Below are 14729 nucleotides of genomic sequence, written 5' to 3' on the forward strand. Positions count from 1 at the left end.
ACCCAGGATGCTGGTCCTCCAATGACGTTATTGGTCTTGTGATGGAGGTCACAGAGGAGAAAAGCAATGTAAAATAATCTTATGGAGATGTCGAAATGCATCCTTGTATATCAAACTTGCACATACATGATAGAGCTCACCTGCATTACAGCAATATCTGGTCTCAATGGCTGCAGATTTTCTATTCTGACAAAGCATAGGTTTACTATTTCAGAACAACGTCCATGTTTCCATGATTACATCACCTTATCAGGAAATATTAGTTTTGCTCTCATTTCCACAAACATATGGGATATAGTCTGGCACCATCGACAAAGAACATTTTTATAACCAGTATTGCTGATGGTGCATTTCAGACCATGTAATACCTTATCTTCAGCTTGAGCAAGGAATAGCAGTAAGATGTTGGAGAAAGTATTGGCAGTATAGGTGTCTCGAGTGTGCCTCTGACATATTTACTGTGCATAGAGAAATTACATAATGCGTTGAGAGTGAAAGTAATTTAAACAATGTTGATCATTTTCAACCCCTTGATTTCAATTTCACATGCAGATGTGTACATAAGTCAAGAGGGTTCAATTCTTGATGGACACAAGGAGATAGAGTCAAAAGGGAGAGTGGATGATGTCCTTGTTCGCATCTTTGTGGCTTTGTTTGATTATGATCCTGCGACCATGTCACCGAACCCAGATGCTGCTGAGGAGGAGTTGGCATTTAAGGAAAGCCAGATCCTAAAGGTGAGAGCATTGCATCCATATGTCACTTCCAACCCTGCTTCCTTCAGAGAACAGAGAAAGAAAGCAAATTGCAGGTACAGTCTATACCGAGGAGGGAGATTGCAATATTAGAGGCTTTTACTCACTGTTGGTGAATTAATAAACTACTTTTGATTATCAACTGTAATCTAACCACTGCAGTTATTTCTATATCAAGCAATTGTACTTAGAATTCCGTTTGATATGTCTTGACAAACATCTCTGTTTTAAATTGGGGTAGTTACAATTTAATTATTTATTAAAGAGCTCTTCTACATTAAACACATCAATTTCTGCCAGCTTCAAAAATATTTCATCACCAGACATATCTTAACCGCCTCCTCTCATTTCTGCATTTCACAGGGACTTGTCTTTCACAGTTCCCTGGCCCACCTTTCCCATCATTACAGCACTTACAGCACTTTCCTTCACAACCACCAGTGATGCAGCAACTATTTTTTCACCCTGATGAAGTGTCTTGGCCAAAAACATCAACTGTTTAGTTTTTTCCATAGACGCTGCCTGGCCTGTTGTGTTCCTTCAGCATTTTGCGTTTGTTGCTTGGATTTCCAGCATCTGCAGATTTTTTCTTGTTTGTGCTGTCCCTATATGCTTCAAATCCACCACCATCATCTCTGTATCAATTAACTCTACACCTTCATTTAACCATTTTCATCGACATAGCCCTGACTCCTATTTTAACAATTACCATCCAGTGACACAGACACAAATCATCATGAAGTGCTTTGAACTAGCACATATCAAAAATCCCATTCCTGCCACATTGGACACTCAACAATAGAACTACTGTACAGCAGATTCCATAGCTTTTGTCATGCACATGGCCCTGACACACTTAGAAAACAAAGACACTTATGTCAGAATGCTGTTTCTGGAATTCAGTTCAGCATTCAACACTACTGTCTCACAGAACTTGGTAAACATATTCTTCAGTCTTCAGTCTGAATTTTGTACTTAATATAGAGCTGGTTGTTAGCTTGCTAGATAGCCAGGATGCACAAACACTCCTCTCTCCCCATCATCCTTAACATGGGTGGCCCCCAGAATCACCCTACCCATAGCTTAACCCTATGATAACCCTGGTTTTTACTGTATCAGAGATGTCTCTTCCCCCAACCCCATGCAGCTCACTGAGTTTCATTTTTCTCTTTCCCCGTTCTGATGAAGGTTTGTCAATCTGAGTTGTTGACTGTGTTTCCCTTCCTGGAGATGTGTACTAACTTGTTGAGTATTTCCTATCATTTTATGTCTTCTGTTAGATTTTTGCTCATTTTTTGCTTTTCATCTTCTGTTAAGGTATTTATGCCATGAATAGTTAATGCCCAGCACAGATATTTGAATGTTGCTTCCTTCCTATTGAAGTGCATACCCATTATCTTTATTTTCTGTCATTTACTGCCTAACCAATCTCCTGGCCAGGCCATGATTTACTTAATATTACATGAGACTTAATCTTTGTGAACCATCTCTTGTGTGGATTATAGAATGCTTTCTAGCAGTCCATTTAACCATTTTCATGGACATAGCCCTGACTCCTATTTTAATTACTTTAAAAAATGATGAAACCATGTTGACTGTCCCCATCAGCATAAATATCTTTTAAGTGCTGAGTGATTCTGTTTACAGTATTAAATTTATCATATAACTTCCTAGTTTGTCTCTCTTGCCTTTCTCAAACAATGGAGTTACAGATAAAAGTTTGCAATGTAAAGTACATTTCCTTGAATCAAGAGAACTTTGAAAGATCATGATTAAAATCTAATTTCCTCACCCACTTTCTTTGAAACTCTGAGGTTTAAACAACTGGCTCTCAGAATGTGCCACTTTTTGGTGGAATTATTTTTTAAACTGCTTTCCACTTTATATTTCATTTAGTGTGTTCCAGTCTTTGTGTCAAAATGTTTGGCAAATGTAAAAACAAATAAAGTAAAATATTATCAAAAATCTGTAATCTTCATCTTTTCTAAATTGTGAAATTCTCTTAGCTGGTTGAATTTCTGCTTCCACATCAAGTAATCCTTGTGTTATTGGATATAAGCACTGGTACTACTTTAGGGGAGGTAGTTTGAGGGAGCAGATGCATAGGTGAAGGACGCTATTCCATAAGAATATGTGTTCTACAGAACAACATTAGTACTAATTGTGGAAATATCCTGTCTGGTTAACTCTGCTTCCTTATAAGAAATTGAATCCTGGGTGAAGGAAGAACAGAAAGGTGGAAATGAACTGCAAAAGTGCTAAACTGAGGGTGAGACTGTGAGAGGGATCTCCATTCTGAATAATTTCTTTGCAGATATTTGGTGATAAGGATGCTGATGGGTTTTACCGTGGAGAGGCAAATGGCCAGACTGGCTTTGTGCCATGTAACATGGTCTCAGAAATCCAGGTGGATGATGATGATGTGATGGAGCAGCTGTTACAACGGGGTTACCTGGTTCCCAGTACCACGATGGAGGAGCTGGGTGAGTAATGTACTGCAGTGATGATGATTCTTCATCTTATTATATTCAGTTTTCAAGCTGACAAAAAATAAGATTAACTTTAAAATGATCAGCACAGAACTTAATAGAGTAGATGCAGGAATGATATTTCCCTTGACTGGGTTTCTATGTGTTACAGTTTAAAAAAAAGCATTTTTTGGGAACTTTTTTTGCCCTGAAAATAATGCTCTTGTGTAACTATTAACTTGGCTAGGTAATCAGATATCTCTCAGTGTACGAAAAGGTGTTCTTGGAAAAGCTTTCGTGAAACAAAATGTCATAAATCACAAAGGCTAGGCAAAATAATTCTTGACATTTTGTATTCCTCTGGGCAGTAGCTTGATGTTCATGAGAGTGAAAAATACATATAAAAATCTATATTTAGCAAAAAGATATAAATGAACCAGTCATAAATCAAAGAATAGCTGTATTATGATTACTTAATAAGAATTAAGAGCTTTAAATGGATTAGGAGTTTCCATCTGAACTTAGCTGAATGCTTAATTTCTTGATAGTAGTTGCATCTTGATTACATAAATGGATGTTCCATTTTCTCAACACAGCAATGAGTTCCAAAAGAATTCAGATTACGGTAAACACTCTTTCAAACAATCTGTGCCCTAGTTGGACTTGCTGAAGTTATGTGCATCTGTGCTGTCCAAAATATCAATGGCTATTCCAGAGGATACAGAGACACCATTATTTTCAATAACCAAGATCCAATGCATGCTCAGTTCAATCAGTGACTGCATGCAGTCAGATAGAGTGCCTTGCAAAAGTATTCAGCCCCAACACTTTGTTCAGATAAATAAAGATTACAGCCAGGGATATTGATCAATTTAATTGAAAGAATTATTTGTGAATCACGAACTCCTTTTGTAATGGTAGAGCCTCAAAAAACATGGAAAATTGTAAAGCATGAAAAACTAAATATTGAAAAACTGAAATGTCAGCACTTCAAAAGTTTTCATCCCCCTTTGCTCAATACTTGTTTAACTACCTTTCACAGCTGTAACAGCCAGTAGTCTTTTTGGATAAGTCTCTATTAGTTTTGCACAATGTGATGGAGCAATACTTGCTATTCCTCCTTGCAAAGTTGCTCCCCCTCCCCCCACCTTCTTATTCTGGTTTCTCATCCCTTTTTTCAGTCCTGATGAAGGGTCTCAGCCTCTTATCTATAGATGCTGCCTGGCCTGCTGAACTCTAGCTCTTTGTGTGTGTTGCTTGCATTTCCAACATCTGTGGATTTCCTCACGTTTGTTGTTCAAGCTATGCCAGGTTCGTTGGGGAACTTAAATGGACAGCAATCTTAAGGTCTTGCCAGAAATGTTCAATTGGGTTAAGGTGAGGACTCTGACTGGGACACTCAATGACATTAATTTTCTTCATTTGAAGCTGCTCGATGTTTGCTTTGGCAGTGTGTTTAGCTCAATGTCCTGCTTGAAGAAGAAACTTCCTCCCCAGTTTAAGCTTTCTGGCAGAGGCTAGCAGGTTTTTATCTAGGATCTCTCTATATTTAGCAGCATTCTTCCCATCAATTCTGACCAGGTTTCCAGTCCCTGCTACTGAACAGCGTCCTCATAGCATGATGCTACTTCGACCACACTTTACAATAGGAATGGTACTACCTGGATGATGCAGAGTATTAGATTTACGGCACATGTATTGCTTATTGTTGTGGCCAGAAAGTTCTACTTTAGTCTCATCCAACCACAAGATCTTCTACATCTTTACAGTATTTTCTAAGTGACACTTTGCAGAGTCCTTATGGGCAAGGATATACATTTTTTTAGCCAGGGCTTCTTCCTTGCCACTCCTCCTTTTTGTGCAAGGCCTTAGAGATTGTGGAGTCATGAACATCATCTCCATTTGCAGCTCACTCGGGGTTATTGTTGCCATCACTATACCCTCTCTTACAAGTGCCATTTGTCTTTGGTGACTATGTTTAGAGGAGTGCCTGACCTAGTAAGTATAGCTGTAGTTTCATTATTTTTTTGCATGATGGACTACACTGAGTTCTAAGGTATGTTCAGTGCCCTTAAGATGGCCTTGTATACTTTTTCAGATTTGTGCTTCTCTGTAATCATTTCCCTGACTTGTCTTGGATGCTCTTGTTTTCATTTTGGGTTAGACTGTTGAACATTTACCATACTGTTAGACCTTACAGAGAGAGGGAGTATTAATTATGAATTCACTGAAATCAATTTTCTACGTCAACAAATTGGGTGAGTTGGGCAGGTAATAGAGTGTATTGCACCTGAGGAAAGTCAGCATAGTAATTACAAAGGAGGTGAATACTTTTTCAAGCTCACAATGTAGATTTTTAATTTTTTAGTAAATTGTTGACAGATTTTGGAATTTTTCTTATTGATTTGGCATGATGCACAACGTTTTGTACACTAGCTCAAAAAGTCCTGCTTAGATATATTTTAAATTTAGAAAATGAGATAGTAAAGTGAAAATAGTTGTGGGGGATGAATACTTTTTCAAGGCACTATGGATATGGTCAGTCAAGAAGGTGAATGAATTGTTGATGAATTGAGAAGTTGGTACTGGAACTACATCTGTGTCTAGTACATATTGGGGTATCCTTAATAAAATGGTATTGGGGCAGTCACAAGGATACTCCATATCGCGGCTGATAATGTTCTTAATTATTTTCAGCCTTCATCAGAATCTTGTTTAAAACTTACAAACTGTTACAATCAGCTTGATAGTATGTTAGCAATTGATTCTGTACGTTTCTCACATTTTAAACCACAATTCTGAAATGCAGAAGCAGAAAGTGGATAAAAAATGGGTTTGAACGTGGACTAAAGCATCATCCACATTGCTATTAGGAACTTTATCTGAAGTAGGAGCTATGAGACAGTTACCACAGCTTGATCATTATATCTAACTTGGATGTTTCTCAACTACACCCATACAATTCTGACTCTGTTAATGCTGGAGCAACAAATAATCTGCTGGAGGAACTCAGTAGGTTGAGTAGCATCTGTGGGAGGAAAGAAATTTTTGATGTTTTGGATCAAAACCCTGCATTAGGATCAATAACTCCTCCAATTGTTGTGTAGTACTATCATTATGCTGATTGGGATACTGTTTTTTATTTTTAAAAAAAGCTCAAAATTGAACATTCACAAAGCATTAGGGTTCATTGGACATTGGCTACACCACAGTCTATGATCTTATGGCTCAACATATCCTTTATTTTACCATTACCATTAAGTCAGGGAGCAATCCTGGTCTGATTCATTGAGTTGGAAAGAAAATTTGGCAAGAGCAGCACCAGTCTTAACTCAAAATAAACATCAATCTGATAAAGCTTGAAAGCTGAACTACAAAGGTGTTAGAGAGTAGAATTAGCAAGCTCCAGACTAGAGCTATATTAGCTCTGTAGTATAGTAACATGCACTTTTAGCAATTAGCAACTAATGAGTAGAACTAGTTTAGTGAATGTCCTCATTCTTAATGATGGTAAACTGTAGCACATCAGTTGTAGCTATCATTCAACAGAAGTTCTAGGTAACTGATCACTCTGAGCTTCCTGCATGGAATTTTCACATGGCTGATGTACCAGGTGCAGAGAAGGCTAAAAAAAATCCCACTTGATCTCAGCTGTCATGAGATCCAGTTAGGATGAGAAGACCAGGTGACATGAGATTGATTCCAGGGCAGATTGCATCTAACTAAATCATTCCAATACAACTACACCAACAGCATCTTTCCAGCAACTTTTTGAATGTTGCCCAGGCAGTTTCTAAAATACAGGACATGTTAGATGACTGGTTGTTGCCACAGTACTTTTCATCATCAACAAAATGATCAGCAGCATTTATTAATAACCTACCGATTGATGGTCCCTCACACAATCTGCTGAAAGAACTCAGCAGGTCAACAGCACTGGTGGGAAGAAAGAAGTTGTTGACATTTTGGGCTGAAACCCTGCGTCAAGCTCCAGCTCTGCAGTCTCTATTGCCTCAATTGATAGTCCTTTTCAGTTTTGCCAGGTCAGTCAGCTGTGGAGCACATTACAGCCTTGGTTAAGCATGCACTCAGTGGCCCTTTATTAGGTACCTCCTGCACTTAATAAAGTGGAGACTGGGTGTATGTTCATGGTCTTCTGCTGCTGTAGCTCATCCATTTCAAGGTTTGATATGTTGTGCATTCAGAGGTGCTCTTCTGCACAACACTATTGTTACGTGTGGTTCTTTGAGTTACTGTTGTCTTCTTGTCTGCTTGAACCAGTCTGTCTGTTCTCAAACCTCTCTCATTAACAAGGTATTTTCATTCACACAACATCACGTACTGGACTTAAATTTTTATGTTTCTCAAAACATTCTCTGTAAACAGCAGAGACTGTCTGACTGAAAATCCCAGGAGATCAGCAGTTTCTGAGATACTCAAACAATCTGGCCTGGCACCAACAATCATTCCATGGTCACCTAGATCACACTTCTTTTCCATTCTGTTGTTTGGTCTGGACAGCAACTGAAATTCTTGACCATGGCTGTGTGCTTTTATGCATTGAGCTGATGCCACTCATATGATTGACTGATTAGATATCTGCATTATTGAGCAGGTGTACTTACTAAGGTGACCACAGAGTGCAGACAAGAGGACTAAACAGTATAAGTGTTTGTGAGATTTGCATACTGCCATTGACCATGGATCAAGGAGCTCTGTACAAACCAAAAACCACAGGAACCTGTGGAAATACTCTTCATTGCACAAAAGAAGATTGAAGTGGAGGACAATCATCTGAACTCCAAGTCATAACCAAGGGAATATCTAACGGTGATGGCTTAGACCCAGCTACCTAGTTCATTAATAAACAAACACATTTGGGATACAAGTAGGAATGTTCTCTGACGATTTCAATATGTTTAGCTCCATTTTTTAACTTCTCAGATAAAGAAGCACCTATGCCAATGTGAAATAAGACATGGTCAGTTTTCATAGTGTACAAGAACTTATAAATAGCAAATCAGAATCAGATTTAATATCATCGGCATATTTTGTGAAAGTTGTTAACTTTGTGACAGCAATGCAATACAATACATAATAATAGAGGAAAAATTGATTTACAGTAAGTACATATATATAAAACAGTTAAATAAGTAGTGCAAAAATAGAAATAAAAAGTAGTGCAGTAGTGTTCATGGGTTCAATGTCCATTCCGAAATCGGATGGCAGAGGGGAAGACCTGTTCCTAAATTATTGAGTATGTGCCTTCAGGCTTCTGTACCTCCTTCCTGATGGTAGCATGAGAAGAGAGCAGGTCCTGGGTGATGGGGGTCCTTAATAATGGAAGCCGCCATTTTGAAGCACCGCTCCTGGAAGATGTCCTGGATCCTTCAGAGGCTAGTGCCCATGATGGAGCTGACTAATTTTACAACTCTCTGAAGACGATTTTGATCCTGTTTAGTAGCCTCCCCCATATCACATGATGATGAAGCCAGTTAGATTGCCCTCTGTGGTACGTCTGTAGAAATTTGCCAGTGCCTTTGATAATATACCAAACCTTGATAAGGCACAGAAAAGGATCTAGATAGATTGCATGTGGAGAGGATGTCTCCTATAGTGGGGGAGTCTAGGAACAACGGGCACAGACTTGGAATAGAGGGATGCTCATTTGGTCAGAGATGAGGAGGAATTTCTTTAGCCAGAGGGTAGTGAATCTGGAATTACTTGCTACAGACAGCTGTGCAGGCCAAGTCATTAGGCATGTTTAAAGTGGAATTTGATAGTAAGGGCATCAAAGGTTATGAGAGAAGGCAGGAGAATGGGGTTGAGAGAGATGATATATGAGCTATGATGGAAAGTGGGGCACATTCGATTAGCTGAATGGCCTAATTCTGCTCCTATGTCTTATGGTCTTATCAGACACATAGTATTTGCACCAGGTACAAGTTCCCTTCCAAAAAATTTACCATCACTCATTATCAATCTTTTACTGCTGTCAGAGATAGTAAGCTACTTTCTTAAACTGCTACATTCTTCTGTTGATTGTATTGACACACTTTTGTTTAGATGAGTAATTCCAGGATTTAGATTTAACAGGATTAAAGAAGTGGAGATAAATTTACAGATGTTTCCATCCATCTGCTACACTTGGCTTTGGTGATGGAGGTTGTTGATAATTGTTGTAGTATCAAAGTAGTTTGACAAAAGCAGCACAATGGCAGAGTTTCTAGAGTCATTGCTTCCCACTCCAGAGATCCAGCTTTGCTTCTGACTTTGGGTGCTTTCTGCATGCAGTTTCTTTGTTCTTATGACCACCTGCGTTGTTTACACTGTTCTGGCTTCCTTGGCCATATCTTGCTGGTTCATTTCAGTGGTTTTGGACAAAACAGCTGGTATTTAGGCAGATAAGCTACAGTATTTTCCGTATTTCAAACATAAATATCAAACGTACTCACAGATCCGTCATATTAAATATATTACTTTGATCCAAGACACAATTAATTTTATTGTTTTTTAATTATTTGTAGTAGTTCTTATGAGTGTAATGAACAGAAATACCGGGGCAGCAAAATCTGATCCAATAGTTGTGTAGTTTGTTCAGTTGAGGTTCTGGTCAGTGGTTATCTCCTGGACTTAACAAGGCAATACTATTGAATATCTGGAGTAGTTGGTTCAGCTTATTCTTTCTGAGGATGTTCATTGCCTGGACTTGTGTAAGTGTTAAATGCTAGTTAACAGCTCTCAACTAAGTTTTATTAGTGTCTTGCATGAATTACTTCATTTTCTATAGAGCTGCAATGGGATAGTATAGAAGGTTACCATCAGTGAATGTACCAGCTACTAGTCTTGGGATAGAAGGTGATTGAAGAAGTAACTGAAGGTGGTTGAGTGCAAGATTCTATCTGAGAAACTGAACAAGAATGTCCTGGAGATGAGATGATTAATTTTCAACCACAGTCATCCTTTTTGTGCAAGTTATGACTTCAACTGTAGGAGTGTTTTCCCCTTGGTGCCATTGACCCCATTTTTATCAGTGCTCCTTGATGCCACACTCAAATACTCACATGAAGTCAAAGGCAATCACTCACATCTTGCCTTTAGAAGTCAGGACTTAAAGTAATGTTAAAACCATGAGGGCAGAAGCCAAGTGAAACCCCAAATGAGCATTCTTAACAAATGATTGGTGAGTAGGTACTGGACCTAAATACTGGAATGGCCTAAATAGAACTGTAGGTATATCCTCAAGAACTGCAGTTGTCAAGTAACCAACAATCAACTTCTCAAGAACCATTGAATACTGGCTTTTCCAACAGTACTCAGAAAGAACAATGTGGTTAGAAGGATTGAATGACACTGTTAAAAAGTGAAGGCTGTCATGACAAATATATAAATATACAAATATATATATAAACTGACATTAATAAATTAGATCAAATGGCCTGTCTCTGTGCTCTAAATTCTGTGGTGGTCAATGCATTGGAAAACAGGGCTGTAGAATAATACACGTGGCTCAATAAGGTTATAAGTGGGATGGGACAGATGGCAGGTATTGATGTTCGGGAAAACTTAAAAGTAGCAAGCACTACTAAAAATTCAGTAACTGATGAAAGTATATTTCTGTTTTTGAAAAGACTTTAAATGTTCTGCTTATAATGTTTAAAGTTTGCGGGTTCCCTACTGAGGACTTGCGGAGAGTAATGTGACCTAGTATGAATGAAACACGGGAGTACAGTACTGTTTGGGTGGTTATACATCTAGTGGCATAAAAAATTGCCACTGGGATGTATGGTTACCCAACCTGCAAACATCACTGTGCTCCATTTTTCCTTTGTCTCCACAGGCCTCAATGGTGCAGTACATGTACACCTATCTACACTCTGCTAAGCTTGCCTCAGCCGATGGGAATTTCCCAGACCCAACAATGCTGCTTGCTAGACCCACTGGACTCTGATATACTAACCTGATGTGATTTTGCTCTGTCTGTCTTAGCTTCCTTTGTGCTGCTTTATTTCCTCTTTTTTTTCTCTCGTATTTTGCTGTATGAAGGCAGCCACATGCTCTCTCAACCGCCACGCCGCACTGCACCTCCTTTGAAGCCAAGGCGATCCAAAAAAGGTCTGTCTCGCATCATGCTTAACTTTTGTTGCTTCTTCCATTTAAAGTGTTTCTGTGTCAGTGTTGTACAGTAATTGCTTCTTTCTTTTTGCTGTCTAGTACACTTGGTACTGAATATGTGAATGTATTTTAAGAATTTGGAGCTTTATGAAAATAAAAATATTAACTAATTACTTTCTGCTGTTTCAGTGCATTCCAACACATGGAAGGAAACTCAACAGCGAGGTCAGTAAGGTCATCGTATATATTACCAATTTGAATAACAGTGTTGGTGGCATGATTATTAAGTTAGTAAGTGGCATCAAAATTGGTAGCGTGTGAACACTGAAGCACTTGTCAGATCTTGAGAAGTTAAACCAGGTCAGGACGTACACAGTAACTAGAGAGCCCTGAGGAGCTTTATAGAACTGAGACACAGTTAGAATGAATGATGAAAGTATAAGGCACATTTGACTTTATCAGTTGGAGTCCTAAGTACAAGAGATGAGATGTCATGATACAGATGTGCCATACATGGGTGAGACCACGCTTAGAACATTGTTTGCATTTCTAATCGTCTTACTTATGACGGATGTGGTTAAGCTATAGAAGGCACAGAAAAGATTCACAAGGATGTTGACAGGACTGGAAGGTTTGAGTTTTAAGGAAAGACTGAATAGGGTGGGATTGTTTTTCCTGGAGCAAAAGAGGCCAAGGGTGACCTTATAAAGTTTTAGATAATCATGAGGGGCATAGATAAGATGGATGGTCACAGTCTTTATTTGTTCGGGGAGTCTAAAACTAGAGGGTGTAGATTAAAGGTGAGAGAGGAAAGATTTAAAGGGAACCTAAGAGCAACTTTTTTCATACAGAGGATGGTGGTATTTGGAAGTGATGTAGTATGTAGGCAGCCATCAATCCCAGGGAATCATGGGTTTGCGGCCCTGGTGGACTATGTCCTCTCCAGGGTGCAAGCCTGGGCGGGAAGATTTGAAGAACCGGTTGTCGCCTGTGCAGCAGGTTCCCCCTCTCCACGTCACTGATGTAGTCCAAGGGAAGGGCAAGCACCGATACAGCTTCGCACCAGTATCGTCGCAGAGGTTGCCAGAGTGAAGTTGTAAACAACATCAGACTGCCTTAGGGACGCTGGCTCCAGATTTCTTCCTCGGGATTTACTCCCAAAGCCTTTCCCATGGGTGGGTATGGCCACAAGGCAGTGGAGGTTTAAGTTTTCCTTCTCCTAGGTGGGCTGCCATCCAAGGCTGACAAGCCCCACTTGCCTGAAGCAACTGGTTTTGAGGTGCCAATGGTCCATCCTTGCCTTCTCTCTTGTTAGTAGAAACAGTTCCGTCCTGCCTAGTAGCTAAGCGTCACGTGAAAGCCAGGAGTTAGACTTGGTTGTCAAAGGCTGTTAGAGACGCACACCTTTTGGAGCATTTTATAGGTAGTGGGAGGTTATTCCGACTACCACCCCCAGCTATGACAACCTTAGGAAGTGATAGAGGCAGGAATAATTATGTTTAAATGATGTTTAGATGGGTACATTGATAGCAAACGTTTAGAGGGATATGGGGCAAATGCAGGCAAATTGGATCAGCTCAGGCAGGCACTTCGGGTTGCCATGGACAAGTTGGGCCAAAGGGCCTTTTTTCATGCTGTATATCTTTGAGTCTATAATTGAAGTTTCTGTCATGTAAGTAAAGAGATTTTAGTTATGTTAATGCATATCAAAAGCTAATTTCAATTTGAGTAGTTTTTTTAATAATAGTGACTGTCTAGAATATGATATTAATTAAATTGTGATTTAGTTATCCAGGGTGATCCTGTCAGGATATATGAAAATCAAAAAAAACAAAATGCAGATGTTGGATCCTGTCAAGATGTAAACTGAATTTATGTAGTATAATTATAGTTGCAGAGAGGTTGCTAGAATATTTCACAATATTTTCATATATAATTAGAAGGATTTTCATAGTGCTGTGAGCTACTATATTAACAATCCTCATCATCAAACCCAAATGTTATTAGGCATCTGACTGATGCAAGCAATTTATAATTACGTGACTTTTTCATTTTCTGTTCATTTTTCTGTAGTAATTTCCATAGATGCAGCTTCCTTTGTCTAACATGATTTTGACATTTGATACATTTTCTGTGTGGAAGATTTTAAACCACACTTAATAAACTCCTATTTTTATTTTGTTTTAGGATTTGGATTTTGTTGACATGGCCTGTATTTATTGCTTATTTCTATTGCCTTATACTATCCACAGTGTGCAGAGGTAGAAAGTACTCTACATAAAGAAGTCTCGTTCCCCTTATTTAACATTCTTTAGTTTACTAACTGTAGTTGTATCATTTATTTGACCTACTGTATGGATGATAATCAACACTAAACGCACTTTTTATTACAGAATGGAATCGATCCAGCAGTGCACTGCAGAACTTACCTATGAAGAGAATGATGGCTGTTTTTGATTATGATCCCAGGGAAAGCTCTCCTAATGTGGATATTGAGGTGATATATATCTTCTAAGTTCTTGTTGTTCCTTAATCAAGGAATAGACATTATATTAAGATCATGCAAACATAAGTGGCCTTGTTTGCTCATGTCTCTAAACCTTATCCCTGAAGGAACAGATTTAGTTGTTTCTGGGACATAGAAGGTGGCAATATTGTTCAACTCATCTATTGGGAGTATTCTACACAACATTTAATATACATTGGAAAGAAAGCAAACTTGTAATAAAATAAGTATGCATCGGTATCCACTCTGGTCTGAGTTAATCTATTAACTCCAGTTTGGTGACTTTTCTGTTGGAGATTTGGCTATTCAAGGGAGACCACATGTTCACCTGCAATTCCTGGTTACAGACCACCAGAGAATTTGGGTGCAAATCATCTCAAATATCTCCTCGCTGTTATAAAACATTCTGTTGGCACTGTTGCCTAAATTGCACACCTACTTATTTATTTTGCAGAAATGGAACTCTTTCTGCACCAACATTTCTTTGAATTTCTCCAAAACATAGAAGACAAAAGAGAAAGATTTGATTTAGTTTTGGAAATTTCATAATATTGAAAATCACTTGCTCAGCACAAACAGATTCTTCTAATTCCAACACTGGCTACCTGCAGACATCTTGCCCCTTCATTTTGTACTGAAAAGAAAACGTATGTTCCACTTATCTTCTGGGTAACCTCCTCTGCAACAGTTGCTAACCTATGTGAATTGGTGGGTCTTCAACCCTTGCATTTTTCACTTTCCACAAGGAATAAGATAAACCCACGAAGGAAGAAGAAAATGAGGTATTTGACAAGTCGCAGCTTTAGTACTGATACTGTGAGGCATAGGCTTAAGGAATGCAGTGAGTTTCAGAAGTTCTATTGATAAAATCATGATGAAGTTGAT

At 38.7% G+C, this 14729-nt stretch overlaps 1 protein-coding gene across 7 annotated transcripts in view; it reads left to right on the plus strand.

Moving 5' to 3' along the window:
* Window positions 1-14729, plus strand: part of LOC140187588 (RIMS-binding protein 2-like) — a 338771-nt gene that overhangs the window by 304054 nt on the left and 19988 nt on the right. For all 7 annotated transcript variants that reach the window (XM_072243038.1, XM_072243043.1, XM_072243045.1 and 4 more), the window contains 4 exons: window positions 553-737; window positions 3070-3238; window positions 11528-11563; window positions 13732-13835. In XM_072243038.1, coding sequence (XP_072099139.1) covers window positions 553-737; window positions 3070-3238; window positions 11528-11563; window positions 13732-13835 — 494 coding nt within the window. The remainder of the gene's footprint in view (window positions 1-552; window positions 738-3069; window positions 3239-11527; window positions 11564-13731; window positions 13836-14729) is intronic.

Source organism: Mobula birostris, chromosome 25 (genome assembly GCF_030028105.1).
Source record: "Mobula birostris isolate sMobBir1 chromosome 25, sMobBir1.hap1, whole genome shotgun sequence".
Classification (NCBI taxonomy): domain Eukaryota; kingdom Metazoa; phylum Chordata; class Chondrichthyes; order Myliobatiformes; family Myliobatidae; genus Mobula; species Mobula birostris.